The sequence below is a fragment of the Schistocerca americana genome, chromosome 1 (assembly GCF_021461395.2).
Source record: "Schistocerca americana isolate TAMUIC-IGC-003095 chromosome 1, iqSchAmer2.1, whole genome shotgun sequence".
In the NCBI taxonomy this organism is placed as follows: Eukaryota; Metazoa; Arthropoda; class Insecta; order Orthoptera; family Acrididae; genus Schistocerca; species Schistocerca americana.
The window spans coordinates 1,040,158,669-1,040,184,206 of NC_060119.1; the positions used below are offsets into that span (position 1 = coordinate 1,040,158,669).

General features: G+C 37.2%; 1 protein-coding gene across 1 annotated transcript in view; it reads left to right on the forward strand.

Annotated features, from left to right (window-relative positions):
* LOC124549370 (calcitonin gene-related peptide type 1 receptor-like) overlaps positions 1 to 19,884 on the forward strand; it is a 125,667-nt gene extending 105,783 nt beyond the window's left edge. The window contains exons 8-10 of the mRNA XM_047125239.1: positions 14,823 to 14,908; positions 15,653 to 15,833; positions 19,307 to 19,884. Coding sequence (XP_046981195.1) covers positions 14,823 to 14,908; positions 15,653 to 15,833; positions 19,307 to 19,726 — 687 coding nt within the window. The 3' untranslated portion in view covers positions 19,727 to 19,884. The remainder of the gene's footprint in view (positions 1 to 14,822; positions 14,909 to 15,652; positions 15,834 to 19,306) is intronic.
* Positions 19,885 to 25,538: the final 5,654 nt, after the last annotated feature.

A 25,538-nucleotide genomic window follows, 5' to 3' on the forward strand; every position in this document is an offset into this window, starting at 1 on the left:
ACACCTCCGCGCGCGTACGTACCGCGCACGCTAGATTCTTGTGAGTACGTGTTTCTCAGAGACGACTCAGTCAAAGCCGTGCTTCAGTCACCATACACAGGTCCTTACAAGGTCGTCAAACGCTCTGAGAATAACATGGATCTCCTCATAAAAGACTCTGTAACCACGGTCTCACTCAACCGAGTGAAACCAGCTTTCATTGAGCCTCAGGTGAACCTCCCTGATTCTGCCCCTATTTCTCCCACTCCTGCTTCGAGCAGCCATCCATCTTCCCACACCATGCATTTGGGTATTGATTTTCCACAGCGTGTTTCTCTGCCGAGCACTGCTCCTTCTCCGCGTTCATCTAATTCGAGTGGCCAATCTTTTCGGGGCTTCACTCCTCACAGCCCTCGCAGTTGAACTGCCAACCACTCGGATTCTACCACTGTGTAACCATCTTCATGTGACAGCTCTTTGTCATGCCGTTCAATCCACGCTGGCTCCTCGTTGCCTTCGGTCACGCTCCCTCGTCTGTCAGCTGATCGCCCGAGGTTGTCTCCTGCACAGTCTAGTGCACCTGCCACCCCCCTCTTAGCAGATGCTTCCCCCTGCCATGGCTTTCCCACACCTCCCTGCCTCCCTACCATTGCTCATACAGGTGCCATCCAAGAATTCACAACACATGTGCACCCTGATGACATACATAAATTATCTGTTGTCGTAGATGGCGATACAGTGTGTGTGGTACTCGCGTGTGACAATATTGAGGGAGGAAGTGCAGAATCTCGTGTGGTGCGCTGCTTTAAATTGAGCAGAAGTGCTGCGTGTGGCAATTTGCATGCCTTTGTTAGGCCTTCTGGCAAGGTGATTCTCCGCCTGCCGGCTGACGAAGTGCTACACCTTCACTCCAGGACGGGACATCGTCTTCAGCCGCCGGCGTCGCTTGCTGACTTCACCGTCGATGTACCGGGCTTCACCCTCCGGTCTCCTACTACCAGTCAACCGCTTCTGCCTGACGCAGAAGAACTGTGCGTTACCTTCCTAACTTCTCCCCCCCCCCCCCCCCATTCACAGGGACGTACTCCATACTACGCGGGGGGGGGCTATGTGGCGTAGGGCGCCATAAAAATCGATATTTGTTCTGTGCGTAAGTGTGCTATCTTCGAGGAGAGGGCTTTGGAGAGCATGTTGGACGTTAACGGCAGTTAGCCTCTGGACTTGTATCTGTGTAGACGCTAAGTGTGAATAAATCTGTATATGAGAGAATTCTCGTTGTTTACCTACAACTATACTATATTCCCTCATTTGTAATGAAACAAATGCTAACATAAAATTTGATCTACTCCATGATAAAGTCATATCATTATTTGAAAATAGCTTTCTGCCGAAGCTAGTCAGAAAGGACACTGAGCAGCCAGGTAAAAAAAATTATGAATCAGTAGTGGGATTAAAGTATCTTGTGAAAGGAAAAGGGAAATGTTTCTTTTGGCAAGAACAAGTAGCCATCCTGTGTTGTTGCACACTGCAAAAAAATACTCAAGATTACTAAAAAACTTATTAAAGAATAAAAAACAAGCACATAATGTCAGAAATCAGTACTTCTGATAATAGACTTAAGGCAGTATGGAATGTAGTGGGGAGAGAGACAGGACAACTAGCCACAGAACAACACAACAACACTATTGAACTGAATGCAAGGGCTACACATGATGAGTCACGGGTATAAAATGCACTGAATAATCATTTCTTAAATACAGTAGAAAGCATAGGGACAAACAAGTTGAGCAAAATCAAAGCAGTGTATTGAAAATGTAACTCCCGTAAAAAAAAAAAGAAAAAAAAAAAAAAAAAACAGAAATATGCCATTGTAGAACCCCTCTTGAAGAAAGGTGATAAGAGAGATGTCAATAATTACCAACCTGTTTCACTGCTGACATCATTCTTCAAAGTTTTTGAGAAGATGATATATTCCAGAATAGTATCACACCTTAGCAACAATAGCATACTTAGCAAAACAGTTTGGTTTTCAGAAAGGTTGTTCTACTGAGAATGCCATTTACATGTTCACTCACCAGATTCTACAAGCATTAAATAATAAAATAGCACTGGTTGGTACTTTCTGCGAACTCTCTAAGGCGCTTGACAGTATCCTCCTACACAAATTAACATTTTATGTGAATTATGGTACAGCCAACCAATGGATAAAGTTGTATCTAACTTAAAGAATGCAGGAAGTTGTACTTAGTAATTCAAGCAATGTAGTCCTGGGACACAATTCTGACTGATTGAGAAATCCTGCATGGAGTTCCCCAAGGTTCAGTCTCAGGTCCACTACTGTTCCAAATACTGTATATGTAAACAATCTTCTGTGTAGTATACAACAAATAGAAAAGAAATGACACTGGTATTGTAGGTCAATTCAAGCATACATACAGAAATAGAAGAAATTAAAAGTATCATTGACTGGTTTTCTGCGAATGGTCCTGCCCTCAACTTTAAAAAGATTCAACATATTAATTTCTGCACATCTAGAGGTAATACACCAATGATAAGTGTAACACATGGTGAGATAATAATAAATAGGGTGGAAACTTCAAAAGTCTTAGAGGTCCCCATTGATGAGAATTTAAATGGGAAAAAACACATTTAGAACTCCTTAAAAGAACTTAGTTCAGCCAAATTTGTGCTTAGAATCATTGCAAATCTTGGGGAGAGACAAATCGGTAAGTCGACATATTTTGCATATTTTCATTCAGTAATCTGTATGGAATAATTTTCTGATGTAACTCACCTTTAAGAAAGAAAGTCTTCATTGCATAAAAATGTGCTGTGGGAATAATATGTGGTGTTTGCCCATGATCATCTTGTAGACATCTGTTTAAGGAGCTCGGCATTCTGACAGTTGTTTTGCAGTATATTTATACTATTGTTGTAAATAATCCATAAGAGGCACAAGGCAGTACATAATTACAATACCAGAAGGAAAAATGACATCCATTACTCCACATTAAGGTTGTCTTTAGCACAAAAAGGAATGCACAGTGCTACAACAAAAATTTTTGATCATTTACTCTGTTATACAAAATATCTGACAGACAGAAAGGTAGAATTTGAGAACAAACTGAGAAATTTTCTCCTTGACAACTCTTCCCATTCCACGGAAGAATTTCTTTTATTGTAATGTGTAAAAAGGTGGTGGGTAGAAATTACTAAAAGAATTAAAAATTCAGAAATGTTCAGAATACAACTGTATGTACAAATTAATTTGCAATGTGAATGTGTAATGACTTATCCACAAAAGCAACTCACACACACAAGACTACTGTCTCTGGCTGCTGTGCCGTGTGTGGTGGATTTATCTTTCTTTGTTTATGTGCAGCATAATGTTAACTCAAGTTTATGCATACCTGTGTATTTCCAGTGAAATAATGTTTAGTACCTTATTTGTTAGCTTATGTGTTGAATAGTTCATAAGTTTCTGTTACTTATGTCATATTATTCATACCTTTCTATCATAAATTCAATCTGCTTCAGTACGAAACAATAATTTGTAAAAAAATAATTCATTCTCCATCCAGTTATCCATTCTTAAACCAACCTATGAAATTCAAAATACATTGGAAAATAAAATAAAATATATGCTTTACTTTTACCCTCCCTAACCTGCAAATCATTTCATGCTCATAAATGATTCAGTAAGGGTCTTATATCAGATACAAGTGGTCTCTTAAATATTATGGGGTCCTACATTCCCCCATGTAAGAACATTTGATGTATTTTGTGACATTTTTGTAGGTTTATTTCTTAGTGTCACTGCAGAGTATGTGTTATATTACTTCAGCTAACAATGGTTTAGCCATGGCAGCATTTTAGAGTAATCTGTTTCCACTGATAGTGAATTCTGATATTGTGACTGTTGCTTCTTGTGTGTGCTTGGTGTCGCACTGTAGTAGTGGTAGAGAGATGGCTAGTGTCTGTCAATATCGTTGGGCAACTGTGAAAACTAATGTATTTTCAGTCTAATTATTCGTGCTACATTCTGATGGTCTGAAGGTTTCAGTGTGAAGTGACTAATGTTATATTATGGCATACGGGATGTTGCTAAAAGTGATTTGAAATGATTAATAACTTTGATAATAAATAGTATGGCCAGTGAACCACTAATAACTGTTAGCAATCAAATGTTTAATTGCCAACTTCCTAACATTACCATCAAAAGAAAATATATAATGAAATCTTTGGAGTAATAAGGAGAGCAGTAGGCTCAATTGTTACAACACACTGGCCAATTGTGTCATAAAATGAAAATATAATGGAAATGATAAAGGATGAAAGATAGTATTTTCAAGTTTTGGCTTGACATAAACTTGATCAAAAAAATGTTATTGCTCAACATAGTCAGTTACTGACTAAAAACATAGTTTGAGTTTAAATTATTAAAATTCTGCTTTAAATTTACTTTTGTCTTGCGAGTTTTTGATGTAGGTTGGCAGCCATGGATGGGTTAAGGCCTGAGCAACACAATCTGCTACTTGAGGTGCCAAGCTGAAAGGGGTAGGAGAAACACTGAACTGTAAGATTTCTATACAGGTGTATTACAATTACTAGCAGCTGTTTGGGGCATGAGGCTGACGGGAGAGCCAGGAGCACCCATGTGCAAGTTTTGTATACAATGTGTATCACAATTAGTAGTGAAAACTGACAGGGGTGAAAGTGTATGAAGTGAAAAGGGAGAAGGGTAAGGGGAGGTGGGGGCTGCTATGTTATAAGTTGCTTGCCTGGAAAATTGTTGTCAAGTCAGCCCTGCTGGCCATCTGTTGTAAAGATTAACATATGTGTTTATGTGTTAGTTTTTTTAATTTGTTGTGTATGGAGTGCTGTGCATCATTATGAAAGTCAGCATTTGTTTGAAAATCTACAAGGTGGGCCATGGTTTACAGGGTGCCAGTAACATTCTGGAAAGCTTGTAACAGTGTTGCAGGGTAGGTTACACTAGAAATAACCGTCAAGGAAAACATTCAATATGTTGCTCCATTTAGAAGTTAATTAGCTTTGAATTTAGCCAGTCAGGTCATTACACATACAAATTCAAGTGGCCTGCAGGTACAATCAGTGTTAGTTGTTCTCATAACATAGGTAATAGCACACATGATTGCTCAGTCTTAGGTTCAGGTCAAGGAAAACATTCAATATGTTGCTCCATTTAGAAGTTAATTAGCTTTGAATTTAGCCAGTCAGGTCATTACACATACAAATTCAAGTGGCCTGCAGGTACAATCAGTGTTAGTTGTTCTCATAACATAGGTAATAGCACACATGATTGCTCAGTCTTAGGTTCAGGTTCAGTTTTTACTACTGTTTCATATCCAATTTTTGTATCACTCTCTTGTTTGGTTTTTGGAAACCAAATGAAGAACATATTCAGCAACAATGTTTTTGGTAGGCCACTTGAATTTGCATGCACAATTGCCTGATCGGCTAACCTCAATTCTAATTAACTCAGAAACAGTGCAATGTATTAAGTCCTCTTACAAATTTAAGTTTTCATCAACAAGAATCCCAGGAATTTTGTAGATGCTACTCTCGAGGGGCATGAAAGGGAAGCAGTGGTTGGGAAAGGAGTGAGACAGGGTTGTAGCCTCTCCCCGATGTTATTCAATCTGTATATTGAGCAAGCAGTAAAGGAAACAAAAGAAAAATTCGGAGTAGGTATTAAAATTCATGGAGAAGAAGTAAAAACTTTGAGGTTCGCCGATGGCATTGTAATTCTGTCAGAGACAGCAAAGGACATGGAAGAGCAGTTGAACGGAATGGACAGTGTCTTGAAAGGAGGATATAAGATGAACATCAACAAAAGCAAAATGAGGATAATGGAATGCAGTCAAATTAAATCGGGTGATGCTGAGGGGATTAGATTAGGAAATGAGACACTTAAAGTAGTAAAGGAGTTTTGCTATTTAGGGAGTAAAATAACTGATGATGGTCGAAGTAGAGAGGATATAAAATGTAGACTGGCAATGGCAAGGAAATCGTTTCTGAAGATGAGAAATTTGTAAACATCGAGTATAGATTTAAGTGTCAGGAAGTCGTTTCTGAAAGTGTTTGTATGGAGTGTAGCCATGTATGGAAGTGAAACATGGACGATAACCAGTTTGGACAAGAAGAGAATAGAAGCTTTCGAAATGTGGTGCTACAGAAGAATGCTGAAGATAAGGTGGGTAGATCACATAACTAATGAGGAGGTATTGAATGGGATTGGGGAGAAGAGAAGTTTGTGGCACAACTTGACTAGAAGAAGGGATCGGTTGGTAGGACATGTTTTGAGACATCAAGGGATCACAAATTTAGCATTGGAGGGCAGCGTGGAGGGTAAAAATCATAGAGGGAGACCAAGAGATGAATACACTAAGCAGATTCAGAAGGATGTAGGTTGCAGTAGGTACTGGGAGATGAAGAAGCTTGCACAGAATAGAGTAGCATGGAGAGCTGCATCAAACCAGTCTCAGGACTGAAGATCACAACAACAACAACAACAACTCTGGCTTGCATTTAACCAAGGGTGGACATAGTTGAGAACTTAATCAGTAGGTGTATGCAGCAATTTCTTTGGCATTTTTATTATGACACTAGTGTCATCTGTGAATAGTGTGACATTGACTGCACTATCTGGCATGTAGTGCGTGTGTATTGTCGATATAGGTAAGAAATAATATGTGAAATTCACTGAGGTGATAGAAGTCATGGGATACCTCCCAATACCATGTTGGACCTCTTTAAACCAAGTGTAATGCATCAACTCATCATGGCATGAACTCAACAAGTTGTAGAAAATCCCTTGCAGAAATATTGATCCATGCTGCCACTAAAGCTGTCCATAATTGCAAAAGTGTTGCCAGTGCATGATGTTGTGCATGAACTCTCCCCTCTGTTATGTCCCAAAAATGTTATGAAATTCATGCAGTGTGATCTGGGTGGCCAAATAATTCACTTAAGCTCTCCTGGATGTTATTCGAATCAACTGTAGATAATTATGGCATGATATCATTGTTATGGAACATCAAGTCGATGAAGGGCTGCAAAGATCTCAAGTAGCAAAATATAACCGTTTCCAGTCAATGATCAGTTCAGTTAGACGATAGGACACAGTCCATTCAATGTAAACACAGTCCATTCAATGTAAACACAGTCCACACCATTATGGAGCCACCACCAACTTTCACAGTGCCTTGTTGACAAGTTGGGTCCATGGGCTCCATGCCACACTTGAACCCTACCATCAGCTCTGGCCAAGTAAAATCAGTACTCATCTGACCAAGCCACAGTTTTCCTGCTGTCTAGGGTCCAATCAGTATGGTCACAATCCAAGGAGAGGCACTGCAGGTGATGTCATTCGGTTAGCATAGGCGTTCATGTCAGTCATCTACTGGCAAACCCGATTAATGTCACATTTCACTGCACTGTCCTAATTGATACATTCATCTTATATCCCACACTCATTTCTGCAGTTATTTCATGCAGTGTTGCTTGTCTGTTAGCACTGACAATTCTATCAAATGCTGCTGATCTCGTTTGTTAAAGTGAAGGCTGTTGGCCTCTGTGTTGTCTGTGGTGAGAAGTAATGACTGAAATTCAGTATCCTTGGCACACTCTTGACACTATCTTAGAATATTGAATTCCCTAACAGTTTTTGAAATGGTATATCCCATGAGTCTAGTTCCAACTACTCCAACAACCACTCCATGTTCAAGGTCTATTAATTCCCATCGTGTCGTCATAATCATGTTGGAAACCTTTTCACATTAATCACCTGAGTACAAATGACAGCTCTGCCAGTGCACTGCCCTTTTATACCTTGCTTACGTGATACTACTGCCATCTGTACACGTGCGTATCACTATTCCCTGACTTCCATCACATCAGTATAGAAAAGACTGCTTTGTGCAATTTGTATATCCACTTTTGTTGCATCTGTCACTAAACTTATTTTGCGACTGGGGAAAGCCAACATCATTGTCACAGTCTATATTTGGTTTCATGTTTTTTCTCATCCCTTGAATACCTAGTGCTTCCAATTTTTCTAAAAGGATACTATGATTGAAAATATCAAATGCTCTGGAGAGATCTAAATTAACTCCGCTGTACTATTGTTTTCTTTGATTTCTGATTATTTGTTTGCTGTAGCACATTGCTGCTGTTCCTGTGTTTTCGTCTGCCTGTTACTGTAAACTTTGTTACCTAAGACCCTGAAGCTTGTGCTTAATTTCTACATCCACTGTATGGAGCATGGTGGAGGGTACCTTACGCCACTACTGGACATTTACTTTCCTGTTCCACTTGCACGCTGAGTGAGGGAAGAATGAATCCTTATATTCTCCTGTAAGAGCCCTAATTTTTTTCATGAATGCAAAGTGCGCATTGGAGACATTAGAATCATTCTGCAGTCAGCTTCAAACACTGGTTCTCTAAACTTCATCTTCTCTCCTGGGAGTCCCATTTGAGTTTAAGAAGCATCGTTGTAATACTTGTGTGATGCTCTAACCAACCAGTAACAAATCTGGCAGCATGCCACTGAGTTGTTTCTATCTCTTCCTCTAATCCAACCTGGTGGGGAGCCCTAACACTCAAGCAGTACAGAAGAATGGGTCATACTAGTGCTCCAGATTCAGTCTCCGTTATAGGTGTGCAACAGTTTCCTAAAATTGTCCCAATAAACCAGAATCAGTCAACTGCATACTCTACTACCATCCTTACAGGCTCATTCCATTTCATATCACTTTTCTGCCTTATGTATGCATATTTAATCAGTGTGACTGTGTCAGGCAGCATGCTGCTAATGCTGTATTCAAACATATGGAATTGTATTTCCTATTCCTCTACATTACACTGCATTTTAAATCAAACGGTGGAAAATCCAGGATGGAATGTAGCAATATTATGAAAAGAAAAGTTGATACTCACCATATAGCGGAGATGCTGAGTCACAGATAAGCACAACAAAAAGACTGTCACACATAAAGCTTTCGACCAGTAGGGCCTTCATCAAAAATAGATTTGTGTGTGTGTGTGTGTGTGTGTGTGTGTGTGTGTGTGTGTGTGTGTGTGCGCGCATGTGGCTGTTGTCTATTTTTGATGAAGGCCCTACTGGACAAAAGCTTTATGAGTGACAGTCTTTCTGTTGTGGTTATCTGCGACTCAGCATCTCTGCTATATGGTGAGTAGTAACTTTCTTTTTTGTAATATTGTTACATCTCCGGGTGGGGACTACTCAGGAGGACATAGTTATCAGGAGAAACAAAAGTGGTATTCTACAGATTGGACCATGGAATGTCAGATCCCTTAATCATGTAGGTAGGTTAGAAAATTTGAAAGGGGAAAGGGATAGGTTAAAGTTAGATATAGTGGGAATTATGAAGTTCAGTGGCAGGAGGAACAAGACTTCTGGCCAGGTGAATACAGGGTTATAAATACAAAATCAAATAGGGGTAATGTAGGAGTAGGTTTAATAATGAATAAAAAATAGGACCACAGGTAAGTTACTATGAACATCATAGCGAAAGCATTAGTGTAGCCAAGATAGACATAAAGTCCACGCCTACCACAGTAATACAAGTTTATATGCCCACTAGCTCCACAGATGATGAAGAGATTGAAGAAATATATGATGAGATAAAAGAGATTATTCAGGTAGAGAAGGGAGGCAAAAATTTAATAGTCATGGGGGACTGAAATTCGATAGTAGGAAGAGGAAGAGAAGTAAAGATGGTAGGTGAATATGGAATGGGGGTAAGGAATTGAAGAGGAAGCGCCTAGTAGAATTTTGCATGGAGCATAACTTAATCATGGCTAACACTTGGTTTAAGAATCATGAAAGAAGGTTGTATAAGTGGGAGAGGCCTGGAGACACTGGAAGGTTTCAGATTGATTATATAATGGTAAAACAAAGATTTAGGAACCAGGTTTTAAATTGTAAGACATTTCCAGGGGAAGATGTGAACTCTGATCACAATCTGTGGGTTATGAACTGTAGATTAAAACTGAAGAAACTGTAAAAAGGTGGGAATTTAAGGAGATGGGACCTGGATAAACTGAAAGAACCAGAGGTTGTAGAGAGTTTCAAAGAGAGCATTAGGGAACTACTGACAAGAATGAGGAAAAGAAATACAGTAGAAGAAGAATGGGTAGTTTTGAAAGGTGACATAGTGAAGGTAGCAGAGGATCAAGTAGGTAAAAAGACAAGGGCTAGCAGAGATCCTTGAGTAACAGAAGAGATATTGAATTTAGGTGATGAAAGGAGAAAATATAAACTTGCAGGAAATGAAGCAGACAAAAGGGAATACAAACATCTCAAAAATGAGATCGATAGGAAGTGCAAAATGGCTAAGCAGGGAAGGCTGGAAGACAAATGTAAGGATGTAGAGGCATACAGCACCAGGGGTAAGATAAATACTGCCCACAGGAAAATTAAAGAGACCTTTGGAGAAAAGAAGACCACTTGTATGAATATCAAGAGGTCAGATGGAAAACCAGTTCTAAGCAAAGCAGGGAAAACAGAAAGGTGGAAGGAGTATATAGAAGGTCTATATGAGGGTGATGTACTTGAGAGCAATATTATGGAAATGGAAGAGGACATAGATGAAAATGAAATGGAGATATGATATTGCATGAAGAATTTGACAGAGCACTGAAAGACCTAAGTTGAAACAAGGCCCTGGGAGTAGACAACATTCTATTAGAGCTACTGATAGCCTTTGGAGAGCCAACCCTGACAAAAGTATACCATCTGGTGAACAAGATGTATGAGACAGGCGAAATCCCTCCAAACTTCAAGAAGAATATAATAATTCCAATCCCAAAGAAAGCAGGTGTTGACAGGTGTGAAAATTACCGAATTATGAGTTTAATAAGTCCAAAACACTAAAATGAATTCTTTACATATGAACGGAAAAACTGGTAGAAGCCGAGGTCGGAGAAGATCAGTTTGGATTTCATAGAAATGTCGAAAATGTGAGGCAATACTGACCGCACAACTTATCTTATAAGATAGATTAAGGAAAAGCAAACCTACGTTTCTAGCATTTGTAAACTTAAAGAAAGCTTTTGACAATGTTGACTAGAATACTCTCTTTCAAATTCTGAAGGTGACCGGGATAAAATACAGGGAGCGAAAGGCTATTTACAATTTGTACAGAAACCAGATGGTAGTTGTAAGAGTCGAGGGGCATGAAAGGTAAGCAGTAGTTGGGAAGGGAGTGAGATAGGGTCATAGCCTATCCCCGATGTTATTCAACAGTATATCGAGTAAGCAGTAAACGAAACAAAAGAAAAATATGAAGTAGGAATTAAAATCCATGGAGAAGAAATAAAACCTTTGAGGTTTGCCGATGACATTGCAATTCTGTCAAAGACAGCAAAGGACCTGGAAGAGCAGTTGAACGGAATGGACAGTGTCTTGAAAGGAGGATATAAGATGAACATCAACAAAAAGAAAATGAGGATAATGGAATGTAGACGAATTAAATCAGGTGAGGCTGAGGAATTAGATAAGGAAATGAGATACTTAAAGTAGTAAAGGAGCTTTGCTATTTGGGGAGAAAAATAACTGATGATGGTCAAAGGAGAGAGGACAAAATGTAGACTGGCTATTTCTGAAGAAGAGAAATTTGTTAACATTCTGAATGTATTTGTGTGGAGTGTAGCCATCTGTGGAAGTGAAACATGGATGATAAATAATTTAGACAAGAAGTGAATAGAAGCTTTTGAGATGTGATGCTACAGAAGAATGCTGAAGATTAGGTGGGTAGATCATGTAATGAATGAGGAAGTACTGAATAGAATTGGGGAGAAGAGGAATTTGTTGCATAACTTGGCTAGATGAAGGAAGCGGTCGATAGGACATGTTCTGAGGCATCAAGGGATCACCAATTTAGTATTGGAAGGCAGCGAGGAGGGTAAAAATCATAGAGGGAGACCAAGAGATGAATACACTAATTAGATTCAGAAGGATATAGGTTGCAGTCATTACTTGGAGACGAAGAAGCTTGCACAGGATAGAGTAGCATGGAGAGCTGCATCAAACCAGTCTCTGGACTGAAGACCACAACAAAAACAACAACAACAACAACAACATTGATACATTACATTTTAATACATTTAGACCAAACTGCCATTCATCATACTGATTAGAAATTTTGTCAAGTCATCCTGTATCCTCCTAGAATCACTCAAGCTGATATAGTTCTTCATTTTTATATAAATTCTCATAATCTACATTTTGACTTCCTGCTTGCTGAGTTTGACTCTTTATAGTTTTGTATCTGTTTTTACGGTGCATGTTACACGTCTGTGATCACCTGATCTTTTGAGATGGTTCAGGATCATCTTGCACTGTACAATTACTTTATTGTTTGATAAAATATAGTAAGTTTCAATATTAGTTCTGTTAGGCCTTACAAATCTACATTGAAGGATGGGAAACTGTGACTTGGCAACTAGGTGTTGGAAAACCATGCCTTTTCAAAGAATATGGAGGTCAGACATTGCCCATCTGTACAGTAGGACAGCTGGTAATCTGCAGCAGATCTGGTGACAAAGTGCTGGTACAGTCACAAGTGTTTCAGAGTAGACCATCCAGTGCACGTAGTTAAACTTGAGGCTGCACAACAAATGACCCCTAAATGTTCTCATGTTCATCCAACAACATCATCAGTTATGACTGAAGTGGGCACAGAAGTTTTGAGACTGGAGTTTCTGTCAGTGGAAACACCTGGTTGGATGAACCACATTTCTTATTACACCTGGTTGATGGTTGTGTTCAGATATGCCATCATCTAAGTAAACAGTTGCTTGAAACATGCAGTGTGCTATGGGCACAGGCCAATTGGGGTAGTATTATGTTGTTGTAGACATTCACCTGTGCTTCCATGAATTCAGTGGTAGTAACCAGGGACGCCAATGGCTGCTGTGGAGTATGTGAAAATCATTGCAGACCACCTATATCCCTTTATGCTTGATATTCTCCTCAGTACCAATGGCATCTTCCAGCAGGATAACTGTCTGTGTCACAATGCCAGAATCATGCCACAATGGCTTGAGTAACACTCTAGTAAACTCATGCTGATGTCTTACTTACCAAATATGCCTTATCGTAATCCACTGGAACTCATCTGGGATGCTCTTTGGCACCAGCACTGTGCTACATACCACTGATCCATAATTTACAGAAATGCCTGACCGATGCATAGACCTCTCTTCAGTCTTTGACACTTCAAAGATTTATGAAAGTAAACTTGCTAGAAACTATAACTGAATATCCATGAACATACTTTCAGCAATTGCTTTTAAGTATTTGTATCACATTTAATTGAAATTAAATTAACATCTGGTAATGCTGGTGATGACTTTTCATCAATACTAAGAAAAATTCATTTAGGGGACCACATTTAATTATTTTCCTGTAGGATGATGCCTCATATCCTAAATTAAGAGTTTTGTCTGTCAATTCCCTTTGTTTACTGACTGAGAAATACAGTTTGAAATATTTCAGAGCACTTCCTGCAATGAATGACTATCCTAATTTACTTTGTAGATGTGAAATAACAAGTCAGCCTTTGTAAGTAGCTTGTAATAATGTATTAAGTATATTCTCACTATATATGTAAACAGGCTTCTCAATGCAGGAATCCTTTAGAAATGCAAACTGTGAGTTGAAAAATACATTATTTTTGTGCAGACAGCTACTTGCACACAGCCTTACCAAAAAGTTTTGAGAATGTTGATGCACGTGGAATTGGGAGTAAGCTGCGTAACTTTTATTTACCCCCTTTCAGCTAAGCTGTGAATATGTCCTAGTAATAAATTATTTGATTACATTGGTAATTTAAACTAGTTGAGCCTTGAACATAACCATTGATGTTTTCACGGTTGTAAGAGATATATGGTGAATGATAGTTCTTCTGATGATGTTGGTGTCATATTTGCCATCAAACTAATTTTTAAAGGCGAGTCTCAATTATTCCATGCTGTGTTTCCCGAACTGACAACTTCATTACATTTGTACTGGACTTAAGAAGCTACTTAATGTGCCTGGTGTAAGAAGATGGTTAAAAACATTTGCCACATCAGACACATCTCTTACAGATACATCATTTATTTTCCTTTTTCTCCTTTCTAGCTTTGACAATCTCCAAATTCATGCATATTGTGTCTATTTTGTCCATTGATGTGTAACATTTGTTCTCATATTTTGTTTATTTAGATGTTAGGATGACATCCTTCAGTATTCTGTCCTATGCCTTGTAATGAAATGCATTATGAACATCAGACCTGTTGGAAACAAAAAATGTGGGAAAATTATAGAATTATTAATAAAGCAATAGTGGTAACTAACTCATAATCACAGATAAAGAATAGAATAGGAGGAAATTGATGAAGAATTCAGTCAAGAAAGCACATCATCATGGAAAGGTGAAATCAGAATTTATTGATTAGGAGACACAGAAATTAAGAACTGGTTGAAACATGGAATGAAATCCACTGCTTTGATCCTATTTCACTGCTGTATTTATTTTTTAAATTTATTTTGTTTGATTGTTTACAATTTTCTTGCTGGTGGGAACTCAGTTATAATTCTTATATTTATGAATGTATCCATTACATGTAATCACTGTAAAATGTGAAAGGCATGATTTTTTATGCAGGTTTTGCATTTGGCTTTGGAGTTCTATGTTTCTGCTTTAGTGCTAATACCACAGTACTGAACTGATTACATCTATTTAAAAATGTTTTGTTATTTGTCAAGGGCAAATAAAATTACTAATATCTTGCATTTTTGTACCTTTCAGGTAAACACAATTCTACTGATAGATATAATCAGAGTGCTACTTACAAAACTAAGGCATGTGACATCTGCTAGATCTGGATACATCAGGTAAATGTCTTTCCAACTCTTTGGCTTCATTTTATGAGAAAAACATATTAATTAAGGAATTTTCATATTTTCCCCACAATACCTTTTCTTAAAATATGTAAATGTTACTTCAGTGTCTTTAAAGGATAATTTAAAAACTATAATGTTTACTGATTAGCAAAACGTACTAATCAAGAGCCCAAACTCAACCTTATCAAATATAGCCCAGATGATTGCTAAACAAACCTACAAATGGCATCAAGAATCAAAAATCCAAAAAGTGTCACAATGCTGAAAAGATAGAGAAAATTCTAATAGATACATCTTCTCTAAATACCACCTTTTTTATGACACTTGGTGGGCAGAATGAGCTATAATTTGGAGTATTGAATATGCTTTTAAGTAAGTATAACCATTACTGTGCTTTTGATGTTCTTGATGCTGCATGTCTATAAACACCTTTGAGAGACAGACTGAAGTATGTGGAGTTATTTCCTTCATCTTACATATATCTTTTACTTGCTCCTGACTTCCAGTTACACCACATTACAAATTATTCCCTATTCTCTAGCAAATAGCTCTATTATTTATTGAGGCTTGTGAGTATAAAATGGCCATATACACATAGTTCTGTTATATCATTTTAATTAACACTTTGCCACAATTTAAACTTATTTCTGACACATATTGTGCTTTTTATACATTTTCTGAAGAATGAATATGTTAAAATTTGGGATTAATTATTCATTTTTCTTTTCTTTGCAGAAGAACTACAAAAGCTACACTAATGCTGGCGCCAGTTTTTGGTATAAATATACTGTTGACTGCTTACAGACCACACCCTGACTCATGCACTGCTGAACAGGCCTACTATTTCTTCTCTTACTTCATGGAAGGAATGCAAGGCTTTATTGTAGCACTCCTATATGTGTATCTCAATAAGGAGGTCAGTTTACTTCTTATGGTGTACTCTCACAAAAAATAATTAAATAATAACTCATACATTAACAACCCTTGGACAAAGTATTGTTTTTATGATTAATGGACTAACGTTTGATATTTTCAAGTTTGGCTACTGGTCTCAAATTTTGTTAATGCTTCTGTTTTTGGTTCTGCCTTGTATTGCAGCATCCATTATATTTTTTAGATAGAATTGAAGTGATAGCAGAATTTAATTTTCACAGAGTTGTGAGTCACATTGAGTTATGTTCAATGAAAGTTGGACTTTTTTCCATTCTCCATGAATGACTATGAATAATTGTGATCAGCAGTCTGGGCAAGAGCTTAAATGGCATATTATTAATGCTCAAGTTGGTCATATAGATATTAGTGATAATGTTACAAGAGACAGAAAATCAGACTTATGACCACAGCAGTTGAGTCCCATAGTGCTCAGAGCCATTTGAACAGAAAATCAATCTGCACTGGACAAAGGAAGGGAAGGAAATCAACCATGTGTTTATCAAAGCAACAGCCCTGCCATTTGCTTTATGTGATGTAGAGGAACCAAAAAAACCCGAAGTTGTATATCTGGACATTGATTCAAAACCTTCTGTCTTGACAATGCTTGTATCAATTTTATACTGGAGTATTTAGGTCATGTTTCGAAAACATGAAGTCTATGTGAAATTTAGTGAAATTGTTTTCTGTTCCTTGTGTTATTAGGATGAACAGTCTCTTTGGTTTCCAGTTTTGTGGGGTCTCAGAATGCAGTCACAACGGCCTTGATTATTTACAGTGATGGGAATGTCAGAATATTAAGATCTTTGAAACAGTTTCTACAACATTCTTTTTGCTACTTTGTCAATGTAATTTGCATGGCTTTCTTCTGTAGTGTGAATATTCTTTTCATTCTGTGATGCTGGAGGTCTGCCATACTGTGATACCATATAGCATGCATGATTCAAAAAGTCCATGACAGACAGTGCACAAGAGGTCTTGATATACATACTGAGACAATTGTTTTAGCTTACTGGAAACAGTATTTATCTGCTGCTTACAATTTAGTTCACTGTCTATTGTTTCACCTATAAAATTAACTGAAATTACATTTGCTAGTTTTTTTCATCTAGAAAACATCCCATTGTTCTTCATTTTGTTTAATATTGAAAACAGATACAACTTTTTTTAGGTTAGTAGTTAACTTGTTTTCCATGAGCCACTGCACTGTGTTGTTGATTAATATGAAAGGGTTTTTCTCAAGTGTTTCAAAATTGTTGGAAAGATGTAGCACAGTCATGTCATGTGCGCACAGTATCATATATTCATTTTCAAATGTTTGTACATTATTAAAAAATAAATTGAAGAGATAGGTCTCGTTATAGATCCTTGAGCTACTCCACACTTAAATGTTTCTAACTTCTTATCTCTATAAGTTTTTAATGGTTACATATTGCATCTTGTTTCTGAGATATGATGTTATCCAGTCTGCTGCTTGTCCACAAACAATATAAATGGAAACATTAATGTTAAATGTTTTGTAAAGAGAAAGCAGTAAATCTAGAAAAATGCCCCTTCTGTTGCATTACCATACTTAACTATTGTGTATGTATTACATCTTACTCCACATTTATGTAACTACATGCTGATGCCGGTGGGGTTCTGTCATCAGTCTATATGCTTCAAAATTTAAAACCTGTTTAATGCAGATATTAACATTAACCAGAATTTACAACCCTGAGTCCACATATTCTTAAAATTGTAGGAACGACTAATAAGGCACTTTTTTTCTTTGTTTTTCAATACCTGTGGATTTTCAAATCCTGTGAGATGTCTACTGACACATCTTTGTGTCAGAACATAAAACTCAATTTTGAAGCCTACGCACATGTGCAATGTCTGTATGGCAATATTGTTGCACTCAGTGTTTCAGTTGTGGATTGGCATCTGAATGTAAGAATCCTAAGATCCCAGAATAGGCTTTTGTGAGATGTTCTGTAATGAGCCATATATGATACCCTTACTCTGTACATACTTTTTTGACATTTGCTGCATTGCCGTAGGGCACTGTTGAGGAAAAGTGAGCTAGCAATCTTATCTGCAGTTTAATACAGGGAGAACTGTGTTCTTTTGGATACATTTTTCCATGTGCTGATGCATTACTTATTTATTCATACAGATGCACAGGAAATTCAAACACGGAATTTCATTTGGTGCACTTGCATTGCTCTCTAATCATTGCGCATGCAAGTAATGCCATTTCTTTGGATTTGTGTACTGTGAGTTTTTGTAAGATTAAAAATCAAGCAGAATGCTATGTACTGATTGTAAGGCTGCTCCACTGTTCTCCTGTTTATGTAAACTCCTTCAACCATTTATCAGATTATTTGGACTCAAGGCTGTAAATCCCACATAACACTTAAATTTGTATTAAAAAGAGCTCGATTTTACACAGACTCCATCATCTCGCTATATACTGACAAAATTACATGAACTATTTGTTTGAGGTGAAGTATCAGTTAAAAATGGATCTTAGTAGTATAAGAGGAGGAGCAATGGCATTTTTCAGAGTAGCCGTTTCTTCCTAATACACAAAGAAATACATGAAGTTATGTAGAAGTAATTTTGCAACTTTCGGTGTGAGCAGATTAACAACAGTCATGTTTTTTGTTAGTAAACTTCACAGAAGTAGGGTGCATTGGATGCTTCTGATGTTAATGTGCAACTCGATGTGTTCTTCATTTCTGAAGGCAAATCTTCAAAATGAGATTTATGGAACATGATGAGTGAATGAATGAATGAATGAATTTATGGAAGTGTTTGGACCCTTTATCAGTAAACATATATCTTCAAAAGATATAATGTATGCCGGTAGGTAAGCTACATCAGTCAAATATCTGTATTTCCAAATGATCTGTCATGCATAGGTACAAATGATGTAATGCAGTGTTATGTTCCATCCACATTATCTCGAAACTCTGTTTGATCTCATTCTCAGAGAAAACATAGCAGTGACATTAATGCATTATGCCTGCTCTCATGTATCACCAAGTGCATAACTTTATGACACATGCAGTATGATTCATATTTTGTTTAAGATTTTTCACTGTATATCCATGCTCCTTATAAGCAGAATGTTTAACTAGTAGCTCTGTCACCACTGTGGGCACTTCCACATTTTTACAACAGCGTGTGTCATCATTAACTTGCCCGTTTGTATACATACACCATTTAGATTTATGTTTATAAAGAGTTTGCTAAAACTGCAACACGTTGGTAAATAGTGTCCAACTTAACCATTTCTGTGCTTTAAACTGTGAATGTATGGTTAGACTTAAACATTCACTGTGAATTGATTTTTTTCACAGCAGCCTAAAAAGAACCACATTTGTACATTTGGTCAATTTGCTGCATGTTCAACTTGGTTTTCCAGCTTTGCTTTCACACTACTGACAATAACTTTTTATTTTTTCTCCACAGGTTCAGTCTTTGCTTCAAAGATCATATGTGAATATGAAGATAAAAATATTTGATTTCTTCCGCTGTGATGATGCAACTGAAAGAGCACGACAGGAACTACATGTTCTTATTAGGCGACTGACTTTACTGACCAATGTTGATGGGTGGAATCAAAGCGTTCAAGAAGCCAATAGCAACAAAATGAAAACACAGTCAAGTAATATAGAAAAGTCACCAACACTGAACCACAATGAAAATAGTGAAACAGTAACCGTAAGGAACACTACAAGACCTAGAAGATTAACAATAACTTGTGAAGAGCCAACTGAAGTAGAAATTGTAGCTACTCCATCTGATCAAATTCATATGCAAGAAAATGGGTCACTGTCAAGGAGAGTAACAGTTACATTCAATGATCCAAGTGATTCTTCTGATCTTTAATCAGGAGTAACTACTATAACTTGATCATTACTGATTAAAAAAGCATATTTTTGTTGCTGACAATAACTTTCAAGCTATGTACATATACCAAATCACATGACTGACACATAAAAGTATTACAGTTTCATCACTTATCATCTCACTGTAGTATTTGTGTTCTAACTTTCCACTTTCATGTTAATTTATCTTCATTATTTAAGACTTTCTTTATAAATATAACAGTTAATAAATTGTTATTCTTTTACGAAATTATAGTTTTCTTTGGCTTACATTTTTAATCCAGTATGAGGGTTATGTTGTATAAAGATAATATCAGAACTGTGCGTGTATTAATTGCTCTACAAGCCTCTAAATCACACATTTGTACTGCATATTTATAATGAGCTTGCTGTGAAACATACTGGAAACTTGTGCTCTGAAATGTACACAAACTTGAAGAGGTTCATAACTGCTGAACAAGAAAAACTGAGCCATATAACAACATAGATAGCATCATTTAGACAGCTAGACTGTGACTGGAATGGTAAAATAATTAGTTCAGATACCAAACTATGTACAACAGATGGATAACCCCAGTAGCTAAATGTAATGCGTACCACTTCTGCCAGCCGTTTAGTGCTGTAAAGATTTAAGTTACTCAGCCAACAACATCACAAGTGTAGGCCTTGAAGTTTTATATATTCACTTAATATTTATTTATTAATATTATATAGGCTGGAAGGTGTAACAGTAGGGGGTATTTTATTACATTTTATTTTTATCAGGATGTATATGCCCTGGGACAACCAGGAAATCTGGGAAAAACCCAGGAATTTTTTCATCCAGGAGAAATCAAGGAAAAATGTGAGAGGTTTTTGGAATTCTGGGAATTTTTCATTGTTTTAATTTTTGGTTAAATTTTTTAAATTCCTAATGGTAAGAACTTATATATAAAAACAAAGATGAGGTGACTTACCGAACAAAAACGCTGGCAGGTCGATAGACACACAAACAAACACAAACATACACACAAAATTCAAGCTTTCGCAACAAATTGTTGCCTCATCAGGAAAGAGGGAAGGAGAGGGGAAGACGAAAGGAAGTGGGTTTTAAAGGAGAGGGTAAGGAGTCATTCCAATCCCGGGAGCGGAAAGACTTACCTTAGGGGGAAAAAAGGACAGGTATACACTCGCACACACGCACATATCCATCCACACATACAGACACAAGCAGACATATTTAAATATGTCTGCTTATGTCTGTATGTGTGGATGGATATGTGCGTGTGTGCGAGTGTATACCTGTCCTTTTTTCCCCCTAAGGTAAGTCTTTCCGCTCCCGGGATTGGAATGACTCCTTACCCTCTCCTTTAAAACCCACTTCCTTTCGTCTTCCCCTCTCCTTCCCTCTTTCCTGATGAGGCAACAATTTGTTGCGAAAGCTTGAATTTTGTGTGTATGTTTGTGTTTGTTTGTGTGTCTATCGACCTGCCAGCGTTTTTGTTCGGTAAGTCACCTCATCTTTGTTTTTATATATAATTTTTCCCACGTGGAATGTTTCCTTCCATTATATTGATATCATTAATGGTAAGAACTGATACTTTAACAAAGAATTTAACTTTAGCCCCACTACTTCGGAATAATACTGGACCCATAAAACATAAACGAGAGAATAACATGAAATAAAACTTAAGTTGCAAAGAACTGCTGTCAAAGTGTCTTTCTCTTGAGCCTCGTTTCGATGAGTGTGATGAAGACTACGCAATACAACAAATTGCTCTCGATAAGCATTACATCACAAGTGTTTACATTTGTAACAGGTTGCAGGAAATTATGAATGGGGTTTGAGGAACATTATTTAAAACTAAATTTCATTTTACACCAGATGAGTTATGTTACTTGTGAGAGTGTGCAATAAATTTCTTAAATCACACAGCATTAGACTCTCATTTGAAACTTAACACAAAAGGCCAGCCACTTAGAAAAATTTCAGGGCCAAAAGCCCAGTCATTTATGCCATTACCTACAATTTTACTGGCACAGTTGTGTGTGATATATCATAAAGGGTAACATATGCTAAAAAAGACCAAGTTTCAAAGTTAGTTCTTCATATTTACTTTAATTCTTTCACAATTACAATTTGTACAATAATGATAGCAAAACGTATAATTATCCTTAAAAAAAAAGTGGTAAATGGGTTCCTGAGGAATTTCACATGTAATTGGCTTTTCAATTCTATGGAAAAGTATGTGCTCAACGGAACTTGTATTCAGACTGGTAACCCATGAAATGTTCAATGTGCCTCAGTGAAAATTATAGTCGTGTTCGTTGAAATGTTCAGCTTCTGCAATTTAAGCTGCGCTCTTAGGATCCTGTCTAACCCCATCCTTGGAAAAAAAACAGCAAAAACTTTTTGACTAACAATATTTTATGTGGAAGCTTGGCTTTCCCAGTAGCTATACTGTGCGTACGTATTGATTTAAACCATTAACTTTCCTTTTTGTACATGCATGCTACTTAACAATCATGTTGCTATCGTCTAACTATATCATGTATCTTGTGCCCTGTCATTGGCTGGTAAGATCACATGATAGGAGCTGCAATGGGCAGACAAAAACATGTCGCAATCTCTATTTCAGTGCTTCAGAAGTTGCCGAACTGTATTTTGTGTATACTGGAATTTGTGTTCTCACTTTCATTATAGGTTCAATATGCAGTGTAAGTGTTGTCACACATCAAAAAACTTTACAAAACTTTTTTTGTGTGTGTGTGTGTGTGTGTGTGTGTGTGTGTGTGTGTGTGTGTGTGTGTGTGGGTTTCATTTCCTAAGTGTCAGGAATCAGGAATTACTATCCCTGTGAATAAAACCTGGACTATTCAAAGCATTGATGTGTTTTACAGCTCCAAGGAAAAGTATGTTGTCACTTAACATGGAAAAATGTACTTTCACCCAGGAAAGAGCATGTTTTCTCCAGGGAAAAAGTGTTTTTTCACCTGAGGAAAGTGTATTTCTAACTGGGAAATCCTAGAAAAATCTGGGATTTTTTTTTGTCTTGTCTGCGTATACATGCTGTTTATAGAAAAGTCAAGCATTTTAGTGCTCTAACAGAACCTACCCATAGGTCACACTTAAAGTCATGTTTTATAAACCTGATAATGCAGCTAGAGTGTTAACATATTTTCATATGCAGCCTATCACCAGTGATGTTAATACATTGCAGCAAACATAATAAGTAAGACTGCTGAAAAGTAAGTTTTATTCTTAGTTGGAAAATCCAGGCAACAGGGTTTGGTTGTGTGTGAACTGTGGGTCATTCAGTTCTGAAGACTCTCTGAAAACTAAGCACTCTTTCATCTTTTGTATGTCTCTCTCTAGCATTCAGCACCTCTTCTATACTCATTTACACAACAATTTTTTAAAGTGATAATTGCAATACTAGCTATTGTCTTTGGCCAGTGACAACTTTTGTAGTTCTCTAAAAAAAGTGAAAAAAGTTTCTTTTGTAAACCTTGACATGTCTCCTGTACATCAAATAAAATGATTTGAAAATTGTATGTAATGAGATGAATAAACCACATAACATAACATAACATAACATAACAAAGTGAACATGTGTCAGACAGTGTAAACAACATAGTGACTAAAACATCATATCCTTGGCCATATTTTCAAACAGTCAGTTCTTGATTATGAGATTTTACTGCATTGGAAAAATAAATATTTATAGTTGCGACACTGATGCTCATTCACAGATGAGAAATATTTGTTTGAAAGAATACAGTTTAAGTACAAGTATCCTAAGAAAAAGGTCTTTGACTGTAAGGAAGACCACAACAAACAATACAAACTGAAAGATAAAACAAATTTAGCACAATGTTGGTCAGCTGGTCACTCATTGACTGTGTAGGGCTCTTTATTTACCTACTTCTTTGAGTCATCTGACCATTCAGCCACTGCACTGCTATGCTGAACAGAGGAGAGAAACTGATCACAACAGCATCAAACAATTATTTTCATTCAGTTATACAAATATTTATACTTTTAACTTGTTGTGGGTGTTTCATTGACTTGTTTTTTTACCGGTGTGTAAAAAAAAGAAAACACTATTATTTGTACTTATTTTCGTTACTGGTAATGCAATATCATTTAATAAAAAATTAGAACAATTATTATTACATTATTTTGTAGCAAACCAAAAATTGCCAATGATGGTTATCCTGTATTACAGCTTCAGGAATGCTTTGTACAGAAAGTACCACTTCAGGCTGCAAAATGTCTCTAATTCAGTCCCTGTTGATGCCAAGTGTACTCTGCTCACAAATCAGAGCAGAATATCATGTGTATTTTCTTGTCCATATGATGTTGGATAGCTATATTGGCAGGTAGGGCCACTAGCAGTGTCTGTTTTTAAACAACCTGAATGTGCTGTTTTTTGGGAGGCCCTGATGAACACTATTGTGAACAAAACACAGAAAGCAGAGATTCTGTGAAATACACCACTTGCAACAGATAACATCAGAAAGTGAGGTGAGAAACTGGGTTTAGGGCACCTATAAAGGCATGACACTGCTGAGCTCAGGTACTGCAGTAATCAAATGCTTAACACAATGTAAGAATCACTAGGGATGGCTAAAAAAAAAATAATTTATAGGTGAACAGTAGTAGGAAAAAAGACTCACTGTAAAGATGATATACTGAGTTGCAGGCAGACACAACAAGAAGGCTTACACATTTAGCTTTCCGCCAAAACCTTCTTCAGAAAATAAAAGGCACACAAATACACAAACACATTCTCACAAGCAAGCACACATGTACATCACCTCTATCAGCTTAGAATGGAATTAATTCTGGTCTGAGCTACTGGAGATGGCCGTCATGTGTGCCTGAAGCATGATGCCTATGTGTCCTATGTGTGTGTGTGTGTGTGTGTGTGTGTGTGTGTGTGTGTGTGTGTGTATGTGTGTGTGTGTGTGTGTGTGTTTTCTTTTATGAAGAAGGTTCTGGCTGAAAGCTAACTGTATAACAGTCTTTTCATTCTGCTTGTCTGCAGTTCTACATGTCATCTTTAGACTTTGTAGCAATCTATCCTTTTCCTAATATTGTTGATATTCCAACCTGGAGTTTCTGTTGTTTAATTTAGAGATTATAGAGAGAGAGAGCTGTACTGCTGAGGTCCCACCTCATTGGCCAGTGGCAGAAACAGAAAGGAAGAGAGCAGGACACAGTTTACCAGCATTAAGTGTTAGGGTGCATACTACTGATTAACTGCCTGAAACAAGAGGCAGGGAAAGGGCCAGCTTATTTTAAAGCATCTTTTTATTGGCTGGCACTCAGAATATCCATAGTTGAGCCAGTCAAATTGATGTGAAAAATGAGAAATGTGAAAACACGATGTTCCTTTTTGGGAACAGTCAATAAAGAATCAACAGTCCACCAGACTACTTCTTTGTACCTCATCAGCTGTGAGTCTCTGCAGCCAGGTGCCTCATTGAGCAGATGAGCTAGGGACTTAGAAATTTTTTTGGCTGAGTTCAATTTAGTCACAAATGCAATCAATGACTGATTTGGCAGCCACTTCAGCCTCCACCTGTGGATTAACCTGTAATGAGATGAGCCTTAGGGACAGTCAAATAATTTTTGCTGAGCCTCAGTAATTTCAGGCTTCATTCTGAAGACTTGCTTGCAGATTTTATGATCAACATGCTTTCAACTCTTCCCACAGATGAAAACATATACCCTTCTCCAGTTCTATCTACCTTTCAGTTCTAACCTTTCAGAAACCACCTTTTGCAAACATAATTGTTTTATGCTGACATGCAATTATTAGAATCAG